This window comes from Linderina pennispora (assembly GCF_002104995.1).
Source record: "Linderina pennispora strain ATCC 12442 chromosome Unknown DL89scaffold_8, whole genome shotgun sequence".
Classification (NCBI taxonomy): domain Eukaryota; kingdom Fungi; phylum Kickxellomycota; class Kickxellomycetes; order Kickxellales; family Kickxellaceae; genus Linderina; species Linderina pennispora.
In genome coordinates this window covers 396,371-412,924 of record NW_024468256.1, presented here as the reverse complement: position 1 = coordinate 412,924, position 16,554 = coordinate 396,371, and the positions used below count along the sequence as shown (strand labels likewise).

The window sequence follows — 16,554 nt, the reverse complement described above, 5'->3', positions numbered from 1 at the left end:
TAAACAGAAACATTGTTTTTTTGCTTGCGCTGCACTGTTTATATTCGAAGCCAGCAGCTGAGACAGAGAAAACTTTGGACATCTGTAGATGCAGGACCCAAACATGGCCATGCAGGATGCAGCGTACGCACACCAGCTGGCCCAGCACGACATGAGCCGGGCACGGTCGTGGACATCAGGTACAGAGGCTGCGATGTGAGAATGCACGCGTTGTGGACGTGAAATCCCCGTGAGCCAAGGCCGGAATCCAGTAAACACTTTAAGGAGCCTTGTAGGAGGGCAAAATGGCAGTGCCGCTTACGGGCTGTCTGGCCTCCACCTGCAAGGTACAAAAGCCCTCGGGCCTTTCGCAGCAAACCGGTGTCGCTCCCCCTTTGTAGCTCTACTAAGAGCGCCAGAAACGGGTGCTAAACTCGCTCACCTCCACGTTTCTAAAGATAATCAGGAAAGGAAGAGTCCTGCAAATACTAACAGGCAGTCACTAATTGATAGGAGCCCCGCAACCACCGCGGCACGCAAAGAAGCCAAGCAAGATCCGCAATATCTTCAAGCTTGGGTCGAAGAAGCACACCCCGCCGGCCACAGGACCCCAGCAGACAGCCCCGCACAATGATGTGCCGCCGCCGGTTCCGCAGCGCCGCCAGCTCGACTCGGATTTCACAGAGTCCTCGGACGACGACCAGCCGATTCAGACGCAGCCGCCCCGGGATGCCGCTCCAGAGCAGCCACCGAAGCCCGCCGAAGCCTTGATGGCGCCTGGGCCCAATGTGTTCAACCTGATCGATGATTCGATGGATGCTTCGTCGCCGGCGGGCAATTTGGCGTCGTATGCGCCGCTGAGCCCGACCAGGTACTCGCCGCAGCCACCAGCCAAGACGCCGCCCAAGCTAACCAGCACCGAGATGGAGTTTGCCAGCGCATTCGGCGCTAATGATGATGATCCGTTCAATATGCGTGCACAGTCGCAGCCATTGCCGGCTGCAAATACTGGCAGTGCCTCTCCCGCTGTTGATATGACCAATCCGTTCGAGATCGCTGGTTCAGCCAACACCGCAGTGGCTGTGCCAGTGACCAGCGAGACCGTGGACGAGACGAACCCGTTCCGCAAGCTGCACCACTAGGCATTTGCTGCAATCCCCTTTTCAAACTCCGCCCATTTTCTACATTTGACTCTTCATACTTTTGTCAAAGTTTATCGTAACCATGCTATTTGCCAAAAAAAGGCTTGTACAGGGGCCTCAGCTCAGTGCAGGCTCTTGCCCATGAAATGGCGCTTCTGGAAGCTCATCCACCACTTGCTGGGCGCTGCCGTGGCCTGGCCATTCTCCGTATACAGAATGCCAACCAGCCGCGTGGCCACCTCCTGGCGCACCTGCTGCAGATACTGCCTCAGCATATCGCTCTCAACCCGGTCGCCGACCGCCGGATACATGGCATGCAGCGGGAAGCTGGCGTCTGCCGGGATCACCACATTGCTGACCGCCAACGAGTAGAGCGTCTTGGTGGCCTCACCCGCGGTCGTTGTTGGCTTGAGTTTGTTCAGGCTCTGCGAAATGAACAGGATAATGTAGATTAGCAACCGGTCGCCGTCTCCCTTGATCTCAAAGTTCTTGAAGAAGCTGTTGGGTCGGAACAGCTCCAGGGCTTCGTCGACTGCGTCCCTCGTCATCGTCGGATCAGCTACAATATAAAAGCAGGAGCTTAGCACCCTGGCCTTTGCCTTCCTAGTCCACTACACATTCATGTTGTCCATGTCTGAGCGAATGCTGCTCTTACCGTACGGAGCCGGACCACGCGTCTTCGTCAGCAGCGGCAGCAGCGGAATGCCGTTAATTATGCGCACGTTCTCGACTGCATTGTAGCTTGAGTGGTAAGCAGGCATTGCTGGAATGTAAACGGAAAAACAGAAGGAGCTAATTGAGGGTAAATTGGCAAGATGAAAAGGCAAAGGTGCTCATTGCGGAATGACGTTCGCAAGCCTTTGCTTTTCTAGCGTCCTCAGCAGCAACGGGCCGCGCCTAACTCACCACCAGTGTATTGCCAGCTGCTGCACACCCCCTGATCCGGGGGAATCACATTATCGAAATCAAGAAAACGAGACAAGACTAGCTATAACGTCGGTAGGGGCTTTTGACCAGGGCTATGCGGGGATTTAGCAGCCGCTGGGGACCGAGTAGTCCTCGACATGGTAGTAGCCAGGGTATCCGTAGGCGTTGACACCGAGTCCGCGCTTGGCGAAGCCTCTCCAGACAGCGCACCTGTTCGCACCGCCCGTGAGCTGCTGCTCGGCCTGGATGATGGCATTGCGGGCGTCAATGAAAGGTCGGGTTGCACGGCTGCAGCTTCATACCGTCGAGGATGATCTGGAGCGCGATCGAGTTACCCTTGGTCAGATCGTGCGAGAACAGATCGGCTGCCATGCCTCTGGCATCAATAAGGTTCCAGATGACCTCATACAGCATCTCAGCCCAGATCTCACCAATGGCGTGGACCTCCTGGAAGGTGCCGCTGTCGAGGTCACCGTACGACGTCGGGTTGGTAGTGGTCGACGTCGAGTACGGGTAGTACCGGATGCCGCGGCCGGCAACGTACTGGCCCATGATGAGGTTGCGTGCGCGGGTGTCTCCAGGCTTGAGGCGCAGAATGTTAGCAACGGCATCACTCCAGCCCTCACCCATGCCGCCGGGCTCGCCGCTGGTCAAACAGTTGGCGTTCCACGGACCACCGGTCAAACGGTTCGAGATACCGTGAGTAAACTCGTGAGCAACAATGTCCTGCTCAAAGTCACCGTCGCGGCGCGGGCTGGTCTGGGTCCACACGAACATGCGCATGACACCGTTCTGACCATCGGGAGGAGTAGCGAAATACGCGTTGTTGGTGCCGGATCCGTCCTGAGCAAATCCAACCACGTAGTCGTTTCCAGCACCTTGGCCGCTATAGTTTACGCCCTGGAAGTTGCCAGCAGCCTCAGTGAACCCATACAGGTACGACAGATCGTGCATGACGTTGATGCTGTAGAACAGCTGGGTGATGGCAGCATCAACATAGGACGACGGGTCCTGGTTCACATTCATGGGCGAATTAAATACACCGTTGACAGCACTCGGGCGATAGTTGTTTTGCCATGTGCTGCCGCCAGTGGGGTTGTTCTGCGCCCAGACATTGTTGCCGGTGGTCGTGGAGCCAGAGACCCAACCATACGGGCTAGCTGTGCCATGGGCCGGGTTGGTGACGATCTGGCGCACGCCTTCAGCCGGAGTGTTGACGGTACGCGGGTACACGTTGTAGGACTCAGCGCGTCTGACCCAGTCATTGATGGCCTCAACCTTGTTGGAGTCCTGATTGACATGCGCGCTCCACCAGTGGCTATCCTGCTGCAGAGTGATCTCCCAGACAGGCACCAGCTTGCCCTCGGCAGTCTGGATGTATGCCTTGGTAGCAGCGGACTTGCCGTCAACAGCAGCCTGCTTGGGGACATTGGTGATTTCATACTTGGCACCATCGCTGGGCAGAAGGCTGGCAACAGAGGCCACCGACACCTTGCTGAGATCGGCATCCTTGAGCGGCGTCCTGACGTACTCGGTCAGGGCCTTGAAGGCATTCTTGAGAGTAGCGGTCTCGCTGGCGCGGGCAACCAGCGACCCGCTGTTGTCGCGCTTGACCTTGCTCACAACATCAGCGGGCGCGAACGAGCTGCTAGACGAGATAATGCGGTTTTTCTTGTCAATATTGACGTTAGCCAGGCCATTGGAGACCGGCACACCGCCAACCACCTGGCGCACATACACATGGGTGATGCCAGAGCGCGTATCGGTATATGCATTTGTGATGGCAATGTCGGCTGCCGTCACGTTGTGGTTCTGCACCAGGTAAGTGGTTCCGATATTGATCTTGGCCTGGAGTGCGTCAGATGATGCCGGTGATTTGGCAAAGGAGGCGGGAGAGGAGACAGTGATCGGAGAGGAGTAGACAGTGAACTTGCCCTTGTTCTTGAGCACAGGGTTGAAGGTGGTGACGCCGGCCTGCGGGTCCTTGGATGTGTCTGCGGCAGCTACAAGGGTAGCAAATGCCAGGAGACCGAGGGAGAAAGAAAGCTTGACCATTGTAGATGACTAAAGTAAGGAGATGTTGGTTGAAGGAGAATAACAAGGTATCAGGGAAGTAATAGGAGGAGGTATTGTCGAGCTGTGTGTTGTTCGTATCTGTCGTCGCTCTCGGTGGCAATGGCTGTGGTTTTTATATCCGTCTTCCATCATCACGTCCTAGTCGTATTATCGCTTGCAATGTGAGAGTATAGGATGAGCGCAGGACATGCCACACCTTGGCTGCTGGGAACAATTCCTTCCACTCCTTCCTACTGTTTACTCATATGGTCCGTTTCCATCGAACATTCTTTTCGCCGCAAAACCTGATTTCTTATATGGCCATGAGACGTCGCTTCTCTTTGTTTGCTTGAATCCAGCTTGTAGTCTGGGCCTAGCTCTGCAGTCCTTTATTCCCACTTTATAATATGCACAGGCTGTGGACCATGTCCCTTTTTTCCCTCAAAAGCCAATGCATGGGCGGACAACCTTGCCCCATCTTTGGCAATCGTCCCACCACCTTTCCAGTTTAAGCACATTCGAAACCAGAAGCCAAGGAGTCACATGGAGTATGTGTGTGCATGACTTTATTATTTTCTTTTTTGGAGATAGGAGAGCGGGGATTGATTTCCCACGACGCATAGCTCTACCAGGCCGGTTTGGCAAGGTTATTACCGTAAAACCCAGTTTCTGCCTTGGACCGGATGGAAGAGGGGGACCGAACCGATACAGGTATGTCGTGGGAAATGCCCGTTAGATGCACGGCCTATGGTGGAATGTTCTTCACATATTCCGGTCCGCTGTCCGCAGCAACGCTGGAGGAAGTGGTCAACTGCTTCGGGGCTGGGGGTCTCCTGGCCCACGCACAGCTCTTGTTTGTCACCCCATCATTCGATAGCCTCGTTGAGCTGACCCAAGAACCTTCTGTTGTTGTCATCCATGAGTTGTCAGACCATAGACAGGTTTTTGTATTCACGATACAAGTTAATACTGCTCAGAACCATTCGGGCTGCAATGCTAGTGTCCCCGAATAAGCTGATGGAGTCTAGTAGTTAATGCCCAAGACAACCACATGGAAAGGCAATGACTGCATTTGGTGCCACCAGCGTAGAAAAGAGGAACGGATGGACATCGTGCTAGTACTGTAGCCCTATGGCTCTCCAAGAAATACGCTCAGCCTTGAGGATTCCCGCTCCTCGACCCCGGATTTCAATCTGCCAGCTAAAAGGCATATTGGACCACCGATTGAAGACTAAGCAAGGGACCGTCCACTTCGCTTGCACATAATCACTTTTCAACTACTTAATACGTAGCATACAATACTGCCATTTTGATAAAGCACTTGCAGACAGGAGATTTGCCATACACATAATTAACCAAGCCAGCTTCTGAACCACAAATATCAACAGGTTTAATTAGCTTTATATGTGGGCATCATGAGCGCCAGAAATGATTGGGCATGAAGATATGCGGGCAGGCTGCTACCTATATTACTTTCAATTGCACTGTCTCTACTACGACAGGCTCTGCAAGACACACGCAATATTAGCCACCTGGGGGAAACTGTTTGTTTAATAGGATGAGTATTAACAAAGACTTCACCAAAGGGTACCGAAAATTCAAAAGCTAATAGTACTGGAGTAGTGATATTGGGATTTGATGAGGGATTGCGTGCGGGAACTTGGATTATGAGAATGGACAAAGTGTAATAGCCAACAACCTTTGTCACCCGCCGGGAACCATCTATGCACATGTCCTAGGGAGTAATACGCGCAGCCCTGATCGTCTGAACAAACCGTATTCATCATGACTGTATGATCTGCCCTGACTAGCAGGCTCAACACAAGAGAGATCAACCTTCATTTTCACTGTTGTTGTTTTAAAACAAAAAAGATTGACCTCATCTACCCCAATATCTCTCCTTCCATATACTTGCTGATATGGACTCGACACTATTTTCCTGGCCAGAACGCTCCACCTGGCATCCTCAGTCATATTTTCGGACTGTATCGAATATAGCGAGTGGCCAAAAAAACGAGTAGGAGATGTTGGAATCGAGAAAGGATGGGTGGGCACCGAGTCGCTTCTTTCAATTGCGCAGGTCTGCCGCCCATGGCGAACTGATGCGATTACCTTACTTCTACCTAAAACCCGAAGCCGCTTCCCACGCCTACGTTGTATATAACCAGTGATGATCCTGGAACGGACTTACCCAGGACCTCACTCTGGCAGCTGCTGCCGGACTCCACCAGCTTGTCCATTCAGGCACATATCCACCTCTCACTTGGCCGCATTATTGATGGCACCTCCACCCGCTCGCTAAATGCCGGCGCCATGCCCATGCCGATTTTTCCAAACGTGGCTGAGCGTGTGCTCGGTTTCTACAGAAGCGATACTCCCATCCTAGCCAATCAATCGACAGAAATCGATTCATTTATTGAGCGTATCCGCCAGCTGTTCCTCAACGCACAGGGCAGCTCGTTCACTATTTATTCAGGTCACTGGGCCGACCAGGCAGGCATGTTCCGAAATTTGACAGGTTTATCACTCCAGTGTCGAGAACCTTTATTTTCCGCTATTTAGCAGATGAAGACATCGCTCCACAAGGTGGCTTCAGCACTGGGATTCAGTGGGTGCATTTCAAAAAGTTTTATACTTTTGTATGTCCAAACGTTTATTTTAACAGGGACACTATCGAAGAGCTGGTGCTTCGTGTATCACCAGATGACGACAACATGTGAATCACCAACAAGCTGCCAGAAAATCTGGAATCCCTATTCAGCTACACGTACCCGAAACTCGCTAGCCTTTCTCCCAACACACTCTGTGGCTTTGACACCCGCGCTTTCGTTGAAGATGGTGCTAAAAACCTGACGTCGCTTATGCTGTATCTTGCTGAACCCATGGTCAAATCGCCCCGAGGCCGTGAGCACCCTAGGCTCGCCTGTGTCTGTATTCAGAGTCCTAAATTCTCAGGATGCGTCCAATACTAGTATGCGATTCAGCTGGTACTATGCATTTGCCTTTTTTGATTGCGCCAAATGCCAAACATATTGGAGAACAGCTACAGTCCACACGGCTTCAGCCAGCCTCTGTCATTTACCTTCTCACATACCTACTTGAACCTGCTGCTTTAACGTTTAATTTATCCAAAAGTTCAATCTTACCCTCAGAGATTTCCTACAGAATCTTGGCCAGTTTCGTGGGGCCATTAGGATTGGTGTGTACGGAATCCAGTATGACGATAAAAATTACACTAATATACCAGACGACGCGATTGGCAGGTTGCTGACGGAGCCCCAGTTCTTAGTACTCGTCTGAGTCGGATTGATTTTCAGAATATGTGGACTGTTGAATCCGCAGCTGGTCGTTGCTATTGCCAAACTGTCTTCCCTCAGAATAGCCACTGTCTGGAATTTCAGTCGAACCCCCTGAATAAATACAAGGAGAAATTGATATATCTGTATACGACGGGTATCGCGACAGCCTGAGCAGATCGCTATTCTGTAACAAAGCCAGTTGATAGGTGCAGTTTCATTTCCGTTTGCAATACATTCGCTTTAGCCTTCAGTGAAGTCCATATGCATGTACTTTATATTGTGTATCATTGCCATTGACTCCAAGTGTCCTATCACAATCTGCTGCTAATAAGTGAATCGACCAGGATAGTCCCTAACTGCGTCCATGTGCCATATCGAGGATGCCCCAGCAGTAAATAGCTACCCGCTCCACCTCCATGCGACTATTCTTTTACATTTATACGCATTCTACCGAGCGGTTATTTTGAATAGAATGAATGCAGACAAAAGTCCTGCCAAAGATCAAGCGCCAAAACTACATACCTAGCTGCTTGTCGTGTTAAAGAGACATAGAAATATAAGCTGTTAAAAAGACCGGTTGTCCAAAGAGTTTATGAACTTAGGCAGAGCAGCCTTCGGGGAGCGACTTGTCCTCCGTGTGAGTGCTGCCGCTCTTGCCAGAAGCCTTGGGGCCAAGACCGCGCTTGGCAAACGCCTTCCAGATAGCACACTTGTTCTTGCCCTTGGTCAGGTTGTTCCTCGGCCTGGATGATGGCGTCGCGGGCGTCAATGAAGGTCGGGTTGCACGGCTGCAGCTTCATACCGTCGAGGATGATCTGGAGCGCAATCGAGTTACCCTTGGTCAGATCGTGAGCAAAGATGTCGTCGGCGATTCCGTTGTCATCAATAAGGTTCCAAATGACCTCGTACAGAATCTCAGCCCACACCTCGACCGATCGCATGCACCTCCTTATAGTTGGGGTCATCGAGCGTCTTGTAGGTGTTAGGGTTGGTGGTGGTTGAGGTCGAGTACGGGTAGTTACGAATGCCCTTGCCGTACGAGTACACGCCCATCTCCATATCGCGGGTACGCTTGTCGCCAGACTTGATGCGCAGAAGGTTGGCCACAGTGTCGCTCCATCCCTCACCCATGCCTCCAGGCTCGCCATCGTTTAGGCAGTCAGCGTTGGACGGGCCACCGGTGAGACGGTTCGAAATACCGTGAGTAAACTCGTGGGCGACAATGTCCTGCTGCAGGTCTCCGTCGCGATTCGGAGTTGTCTGAGTCCAGATGTACATGCGCATGACACCGTTCTGGCCGTCGGGCGGCGTGGCAAAGTTGGCGTTGTCGGTACCCGATCCATCCTGAGCGAATGCAACGACATAGTCCTTGCCCTTGCCCTTGCCGCTGTAATTCTCATCCTGGAAGTTGCCAGCAGCCTCGTCAAAGCCGTAGAGGTACGACAGATCGTGCATAGAGTTGACAGTGTAGAACAGCTGTGTGATAGCAGCATCAATGTACTTGGAGGGCTCCTGGGTCAAGTCGAGCGGGAAATCGAAGGCACCGTCCTTGGCACTCGGGCGATGGTTGTTCTCCCATGTATCGCCGCCCGAAGGGTTGTCCTGCGCCCAGACATTGTTGCCACGAGTATCTTTTCCGGTGACCCATCCCTTAGAGCTGGCAGTCTTGTCGGCCGGATCAGTGACAGTTGTGCGCTTTCCCTCATCAGGGGCGTCAATAGTGCGCGGATACACGTTGTAAGCCTCGGCATGCGACACCCAGTCATTGATGGCCTCGACCTTGTTGGAGTCCTGGCTGATATGCGCGCTCCACCAGCTGTTCTCCTGCTTAAGCACGATATGCCACACCTGGAACAAGCTTGCCCTCGGCAGTCTGGATGTATGCCTTGGTAGCAGTGGACTTGCCATCGACAGCAGCCTGCTTGGGAACATTGGCGATCTCGTACTGCGACTCACCATTAAAGGAGCTAGTCGACGCGACAGTGATCTTGCCTAGGTCGCTGTCAGACACAGTGGTCTTGACGTAGTCTGTCAGCGCCTTGAACGACGACTTGAGTGACGCGTCATCCAGTGGCACGGGCAACGAGCGAGCCATTAGCGCGCTTGACCTTGCTGATGGCATCACTTGGAGCAAACGAGTTGCTCGACGAGATAACACGGCCCTCAGAGTCAATGTTGACATTGGCCAGACCGTTCATGACATCGACTCCGTTGATCGTCTGGCGCACATGCACGTGGGTGATGCCCGAGCGAGAGTCGGTGTACGCGTCAGTGATCTTGACAGTGTTGGCTGGGATGTTGTATGTCTTGGCCAGGAATGCCGTTGCGATGTCGGCCTTGCTGGTGACGGCAGCGTCGTTCTTGCTCGGAGCAGTGAATGCAGCCGGCTTGGTCGAGTCAACGTTGACAGTGATGGGGGTTTGGTAGACCTTGAATCCACTGGAATTCTTCAGGACTGGGTTAAAGGTGCTGACGCCTGATCCGTGATGGGTACCAGCGGCACTGGCGGCAGTGAATGCGGCAGCGAGGAGACCGAGGGTGGACGAAAACTTGACCATAGTATAGATAGAGGAGAGAAGGTGCCTTGTTAGAACAGTAGAATACCACTAGAATATATGAAGGCGAATAGCAATAGAATTAGTTATAGCTACTAATAGGACGGGCAGGAAGAGGTAAGAAGGGGAACAGACGTGGTCTGGTGTGCTGAGTGGTGTGGTTTGTAAGGAGCCGACAGGCGGTCTGCTTTTATATGCTAGCCACCACCGGGAACAACGTAAACATAATAAGTTTTCGGCTAGCATTCACCCGGAGAGGTTCTCTCTGGAGCAGTGTCAGAGACTGTCGCCCATCCGCCATTGACCATTGGCAACATGTGATGCCAGCTCTTTAATTGACCACATGAGCAGAACATGGCGAGACAACGGTCCCTCTTTCTCAGGCTCCAATTTCCTTGAGGGCATGGCTGCTCCATGCGCTCCCTAAAATTGGATTCTTGCGGTTCTTTGCATAGACGACTACCCGTCTATCTCGTCGAAATGGGCGTCTCAGAACATGGCTAGTCAATCCCCTATCTTTTTCAGTTCAATATTACTGTTGCGTGATAATTGTGGATAGGCATTGGACCGAGGGGCTGCAGTTTTTTGGGGCGGACCGGGATAGGGAAAGGATTGGAATAAGCATGTTTCGTTTTCCATCGCCTTGCAACATATGCGTGAACACAGAGAATGGGGACTATTCTTTTTGTGGCAATAAGGTGCCCACAAAGACGCATGCTAGCTCCTTTACAGGCAGTCGCACGAATGCGATTGGAGAGTAGAGGCAAATGAAGGTGACGGACTGCAAGCACAAGGTATATTCTGTTCAGGATCCACGCATTCCGACTCCGACAAGGCCATGCTTTTTCTTGTGTTTGGATCGATGTCCCGAAGAATAAGCATAATGATGTCAGCGTAGTACATGCACATCACTGGGGTGGCCCCTTCAATCCGTGCGCATCGATTTATGCACATGTTATAGTCGTGCGTTTTTCCCAGCTTTTTATTTTCAGCCGTTTTGCTACAGGTTTGCACTAGGGATTCCGCCTGTACTTTATATTCGTCGTGTGGGAGAAAAGCGTCGACGCGGTAACATTTGAAAATCGCAAGCCCTAGTGGATCCAAGCCAAGTGACTCAGGGTGCGTGTAAAAATGGTCCTGCAACTCAGACCGCACACCCCTTTATTAGGGTGGCAGACACCACACCAGCAAGAGGGAGAGTGAATGAAGCTTCATTTGTGCTTTTGTTGTGAGCAGAAGCCCTGGTGTAGGAAGGCGCTAACTTTTCAGTCCAAGTAACGTTCTCGGCCGCATTTTCGGGCCTATATCGAAGATTCTCTCATACCGGCTTCAGCCCCAGCAGGTTCCCGATTCAAACGGGAAAAAACCGGGCTATGTGGTCTTGCGAACGACTTCTTCCCAGATTCGCAAATTCACACGCTCTGCGTGTATCGCCTGAAATCATAAACACCTATGCCGCAGTGCATATGCAGTTCCGGCAGGCTAATGTGATTGACGACGTCATTCATGGTCCCCAGATATGAGACAAGGAGAGAGACCATCACGCGCTCCGCCCACCAAATTGCTCAACCTCGCCTATGCTGCTCTGCTGCGCGTGTGCGTGAGGACGGGAAAGAACTTGAACTCCGTCTTGTCACCGTGCCCTTCATCGCCTCAGATTATATTTCATTACTCTCCAAGCTTTCTTACTCAGCAATAGACCACGGCAGGTCCTTTCCAGCCATGAACGGCACGACAGTGTCCTCGGTGGACTTGACGCTGTAGGCGCTCGGCACATCCAGCTGGTTCTTGACCAGCTTAATTCCATTCTCGCTCGAAACAGTAGGCAGCTGGTAGAACTTGCGGCCGTTGGTAGACACGAATCCCTCCAACTTGTCCAGGCACCCGAGCTTCTCGAAGAGCGTAGCCATCAGCGGAATCAGAATCGGCGTGGTGAACACACCAGCAGCAGGCTTCTCGCCCTGCTTGGCACGACGCGGGTGCGGGGCTGAATCCGAACCAAGGAAGAACCGCGGGTGGCCACTGCTAACGATCTCGCGCAACGCATCCCGGTCAGTCGGGTACTTGGCCACGGGCTTGCAGAAGTGGTGCGGCTGGCCTGCCCAGTCGTCGACTGTCAGGAACAGATGGTGAGCCGTGATCGTGCATCCGACAGTGTCGCCCAGCGACTTGACGCACTCGACAGCGGCCTTGGTGGTTGCATGCTCGAGCACAATGCGCAGCTTCGGGAAGTCGGCGTGCAGCTCGCGCAGCGTGGCCAGGAACCGCTCCTCAGCGTTCAGGATGCAGATACCCTTTTCGGCGTCCGACGGGCACTCGCCGTGCAGGCACAGAACCATGTTGTTCTCCTCCATCGCCTTGAAGGTCGGGTAGTAGATCTTGAAGTCCAAGACGCCCCAGTCGCTGTTGGTCGTGACGCCGCTCGGATACACCTTGACGCCCGTGATTCCAGCCGCTGCCGCCTTGTTGATCTCTGCTGGCGTCAGATCAGGGTTCAGGTACAGGGTCATGATGTAGTGCATGTTGGGCGCGAGGGCCTTCAGCTGCTTCTCGTACTCGACTGCCATGTCGGTGGTGGTCAGGGGCGGTGTCAGGTTGGGCATCACCAGGCGCAGTGCGCACGCCGCCCTGCTCAATCATCGGCGTCACCGTCTCCATCATCGCGCCCTGGCGCAGGTGCACGTGGAAGTCGCTTGCCCACGGGAGTGAAATGGTGTCGCTCATTCTTGGAGGCTCAGGTTAGTAGAGGAGGGAAATATATGGAGCAAAGAACAAAAGCCGCCGTCTGGCTCCAGATCGATATGCGAGATAACCGCCTGTTCGGACCAGGGCGCCAGAATCAGCATATCAGCGCGGATCAGGGCCGTCACATGACGGATCGGATGAGGCGACCTCTGCCGCCATGCTCCAGGATGGCATGCCCCGTGCTCCCCGCACCCGCGCTCTGTACCTCACACAGGCCATCTCAGATAGGCGCTGGCACAAGACTGAGCTGCGCCGCACGTTCGACTCTGCGCGCCGGTCGCGGAGCACACGGTATCAGTAGCACAGCCCGAGCCGGAGCTCTCAGGCGAACCGTGGGAATGCTGGCGGAGGATTCACTCGTGCGAAGGAGAATTCCAGCAATGACCGGCGGGGCACACGCTTCCTTATCGAGCGGGCTGTCGCCTGGGCTGTAGAATGCACTACAGCCGCGTTCCCACGAGCATTGCCTCAGAGGCGAGCGTGCTCTGGGCCAGCAGCGATACAAACCCGTGCCGCCGCCCTCTCTTTCTCCTCCGCAAAACGCTCTACTTTTGCGTGCTCTTTGCTGTTCTCTGTCGCTCAAATATACACGTTTCTGCTGTCTCTTTCTCTTGTACCTTACACCCTGCCCTCCCATATATTATTTAGCTCTTTGGAATTTGAACCATGTTCCGTGCCTACACGCGAGTGGCAGCTACGCCCAACGGTCTTCTGTCCCGGTTCCGTGCAACCAGTGTCACTGGTGCGCGCGCACTGACCACAGAGACCCAACAGCGTAAGCCGCTGTTTGACAAAATCCTCATTGCGAACCGTGGCGAGATCGCCTGCCGCATCATGAAGACCGCACGCAAACTTGGCATCAAAACTGTCGCTGTGTATAGCGAAGCCGATGCCAAGGCGATGCACGCGCAGATGGCTGACGAGGCGTACCTGATCGGCCCTGCGCCCGTCTCAGAGAGCTACCTGAAGACCGACACAATCCTGGACTGTGGTCCGGCGGTCTGGCGCCCAGGCAATCCACCCGGGCTACGGATTCCTGTCAGAGAACGCAGAGTTTCGCCGACCGACTCGACAAGGAGGGTGTCTCGTTCATTGGCCCGCCCGGGTCGGCCATGCGCGCCATGGGCTCCAAATCCGAGAGCAAGCGCATCATGCAGGCGGCCGGAGTGCCTGTTGTGCCGGGCTACCACGGCGACAACCAGGATGTGCAGTTCCTGAAGGAGCAGGCGGACAAGATCGGCTACCCGGTGCTGATCAAGGCAGTGCTGGGCGGCGGCGGCAAGGGCATGCGCATTGTCAACAAGCCTGAGGAATTCGAGATGATGCTGGACTCGTCAAAGCGCGAGGCCATCAAGTCATTTGGAGATGATAAGGTGCTGGTTGAGAAGTACCTGACCACGCCTCGGCACGTGGAAGTGCAGGTGTTTGCCGATAAGCTCGGCAATGCGGTGCATCTTTTCGAGCGTGATTGCTCGGTGCAGCGCCGCCATCAGAAGATCATCGAGGAGGCTCCTGCGCCCGACCTCCTGCCCGAGATCCGCCAGATGCTGGGCGAGAAGGCTGTAGCCGCAGCCAAGGCCGTCGACTACGTCGGCGCTGGTACCGTCGAGTTCATCATGGACAACGACACGCAGCAGTTTTATTTCATGGAGATGAACACGCGCCTGCAGGTCGAGCACCCGGTCACCGAAATGGTCACCGACACTGATCTGGTGCAGTGGCAGCTTGAGGTTGCCGCCGGCAACCGTCCTTCCGCAGCTGCAGGACGAGATCAAATGCACGGGCCATGCCTTTGAGGCTCGTATTTACGCCGAGAACCCCGACAACGGCTTTTTGCCTGACACTGGCCGGCTGCTGCATCTAAGCACGCCGCAGTCCATCGTCGGAAGTCCGCGTTGAGACTGGTGTGGGTGCTGGCGATGCCTATCTCTGTGTACTACGATCCGATGATTGCCAAGTTGGTTGTGCGCGGCGAGGACCGCCAGGCTGCGCTGCGTGTGCTGCGCAAGGCACTGGGCGAGTACGAGGTTGTTGGACTGCACACAAACATCGAGTTCCTGAAGCGTCTGTGCGAGTCGCCGGACTTTGTTGACGGCAAGGTCGAGACCGGCTTCATCAACAAGCATCTGGACGAGCTGTTCCCGAAATCCGCCGGACCGTCGACCCAGGCCATTGCCCAGGCAGCGCTGGCATCGATCATCGATACGAATCTGCAGTTCAGCAGCGCCGGTGACAGCTCGCCCTGGGCTGCGGCTGACCTCTTCAGAGTCAACTTGCAGGGCAGCCAGTCAGTGAGGCTTGTGGCAAACGAGCAGGAATTCGACATTACGGTCACTGTGACCGGCGCCAACGCATACGCGGTTCAGGTAAGAATCGGATAAGGCAGCCACCTCGCGCTGGTAATTTCCCAGCCAAGCAGGAGGCCACTGTGAAATGATGTTCGCTGCATTGTCCAGCTATATTCGGATTCCGTCTCAGAACCGCTCCTTTCTCACTAACACTATTAATTGCACGCACGTAGGTCAAGAATGCGAGCGGCGAGACAATCGCGACATTTGCTGATGCACAGCCGGCATGGGTGCCGCAGCCGTCCGGAGGACAATTGCAGGTTGTTCTTGATAGCCGGCGGTGCAGTTCAAACGTTGTCTTCAACAGCAAGGATTCGTCAGTTACTGTCTTTGACTATGGCAAGACTGCCACCTTCACAGTGCCCCGGCCACAGTTCCTGGACAGTGCGGCGGAGGCTGGCCCAGGGTCGGTCACTGCACCCATGTCGTGCAAGATCGTGCAGGTGCTGGTTGAGCCCGGAGCTGAGGTTGCCCAGGACACGCCGCTGGTCGTGCTCGAGGCCATGAAGATGGAGCATGTCATCAAGGCGCCCAAGGCCGGCAAGGTCGTCGATGTCTACTACAAGGTCGGCGATCTGGTCGACGAGGGCAAGAACCTGGTCGCGTTTGAGGACAGCTGAATGCCCTCACATGGCTGCGCATAATATGGATTAGCCCAAATGAGTCAAAAACAAAATTACGATTTTTAGGCGTATTTATGCATATCGCAGACGTGGCCTTGCTCCTCCTTGGCCGCATGACACATGGCCTATGCAGGCGGTAATAATCCACACATTACCTGTCCCCATCCTCCTGCGATATGTCGTTCAGGGAGGGTGGAAATCACACGTATTTCGACATGCTAGCTGAGTCATTGCCAAGAGCAAACTGCCCTCCGCGCGCCCCTCCCACCTGCCAGACCGTAGAGGCGGGTGCCCTGGTGTGTCATAAGTGGTTTGTGCTGCTTGCACACCCACCAGCTGGAGCAATTAGCGATTTTCGTGTGCTGCAAAGGATTCTTACTGTTTCCATCAAAACCGACGCTATTCCCAAGCTGCATCCCCCATCGGCTGCGGCCACGGTGTCATGGCGGTAAAAATTAGCGATTACGTACCACACCCGCTTCCTCTCTGCCAAGGAGACGATTTTGCCTGAACTATGGAGCGGCTTGTGGATTTTTTTCAGCCGCAGCGGCTCACGCATCCGGCTATAAATAGGGCGGTGGAGAAAGCTGCTGCGCGCCCACCCTACTTCCTAGAATCATCCCTTTCTCTTTCCCACCTCTGTCTCCTTCCATTCGCTATCGTTTTTTGCTTACTCTCAAATATAACTTTTGAGGAGAGCCATATATTTGCTGTCGCTAGTTGGGTTTCCTTGGTTGCTTGCTATATGGAAGCTGCCCTGTTGCCGGTATCGCGGATCATCCCTTACCAGCCCGTTCCGTTTGGCCGTCTGTTCATTTGCTTACGATATCCGTAGCAAATCGCCCTACCCTTCTAAACCCTCGCTGTTTGGTCTCCTGGAT

At 54.0% G+C, this 16,554-nt stretch overlaps 7 protein-coding genes across 7 annotated transcripts; 3 read left to right on the top strand and 4 right to left on the bottom strand.

Moving 5' to 3' along the window:
* Positions 1 to 106: 106 nt before the first annotated feature.
* Positions 107 to 1,218, top strand: DL89DRAFT_268128 (uncharacterized protein; the record flags this gene model as incomplete). Its single annotated transcript, XM_040887799.1, has 2 exons — positions 107 to 179; positions 493 to 1,218. The coding sequence occupies 2 exons, from the start codon at positions 110 to 112 to the stop codon at positions 1,119 to 1,121; spliced, it is 699 nt and encodes a 232-aa protein (XP_040742828.1). The 3' UTR covers positions 1,122 to 1,218.
* Positions 1,219 to 1,243: 25 nt separating this feature from the next.
* On the bottom strand, positions 1,244 to 1,882 carry DL89DRAFT_278457 (ARP2/3 complex, 21 kDa p21-Arc subunit; the record flags this gene model as incomplete). Its single annotated transcript, XM_040889502.1, has 2 exons — positions 1,244 to 1,680; positions 1,777 to 1,882. The coding sequence occupies 2 exons, from the start codon at positions 1,880 to 1,882 to the stop codon at positions 1,244 to 1,246; spliced, it is 543 nt and encodes a 180-aa protein (XP_040742827.1).
* Positions 1,883 to 2,109: 227 nt separating this feature from the next.
* Positions 2,110 to 3,803, bottom strand: DL89DRAFT_317668 (uncharacterized protein; the record flags this gene model as incomplete). Its single annotated transcript, XM_040891089.1, has 2 exons — positions 2,110 to 3,504; positions 3,580 to 3,803. Coding segments are annotated over 2 exons (1,416 nt in total), but the record flags the coding sequence as incomplete, so codon positions are not given.
* Positions 3,804 to 6,416: 2,613 nt separating this feature from the next.
* DL89DRAFT_258172 (uncharacterized protein) lies at positions 6,417 to 7,075 on the top strand (the record flags this gene model as incomplete). Its single annotated transcript, XM_040885586.1, has 3 exons — positions 6,417 to 6,621; positions 6,666 to 6,742; positions 6,836 to 7,075. 3 exons carry the CDS (start codon positions 6,417 to 6,419, stop codon positions 7,073 to 7,075), a joined length of 522 nt encoding a protein of 173 aa, XP_040742825.1.
* An 834-nt stretch (positions 7,076 to 7,909) lies between these two features.
* On the bottom strand, positions 7,910 to 10,103 carry DL89DRAFT_268127 (uncharacterized protein). Its single transcript, XM_040887798.1, is given in 5 exon segments — positions 7,910 to 8,145; positions 8,189 to 8,328; positions 8,348 to 9,229; positions 9,249 to 9,452; positions 9,487 to 10,103. 5 exon segments carry the CDS (start codon positions 9,958 to 9,960, stop codon positions 8,001 to 8,003), a joined length of 1,845 nt encoding a protein of 614 aa, XP_040742824.1. The 5' UTR covers positions 9,961 to 10,103; the 3' UTR covers positions 7,910 to 8,000.
* A 1,539-nt stretch (positions 10,104 to 11,642) lies between these two features.
* On the bottom strand, positions 11,643 to 12,681 carry DL89DRAFT_293552 (Dihydroorotase; the record flags this gene model as incomplete). Its single annotated transcript, XM_040890401.1, has 2 exons — positions 11,643 to 12,517; positions 12,564 to 12,681. 2 exons carry the CDS (start codon positions 12,679 to 12,681, stop codon positions 11,643 to 11,645), a joined length of 993 nt encoding a protein of 330 aa, XP_040742823.1.
* A 687-nt stretch (positions 12,682 to 13,368) lies between these two features.
* DL89DRAFT_323244 (uncharacterized protein) lies at positions 13,369 to 15,670 on the top strand (the record flags this gene model as incomplete). Its single annotated transcript, XM_040891381.1, has 5 exons — positions 13,369 to 13,740; positions 13,779 to 14,432; positions 14,461 to 14,576; positions 14,603 to 15,068; positions 15,224 to 15,670. 5 exons carry the CDS (start codon positions 13,369 to 13,371, stop codon positions 15,668 to 15,670), a joined length of 2,055 nt encoding a protein of 684 aa, XP_040742822.1.
* Between the last annotated feature and the right edge of the window lie 884 nt (positions 15,671 to 16,554).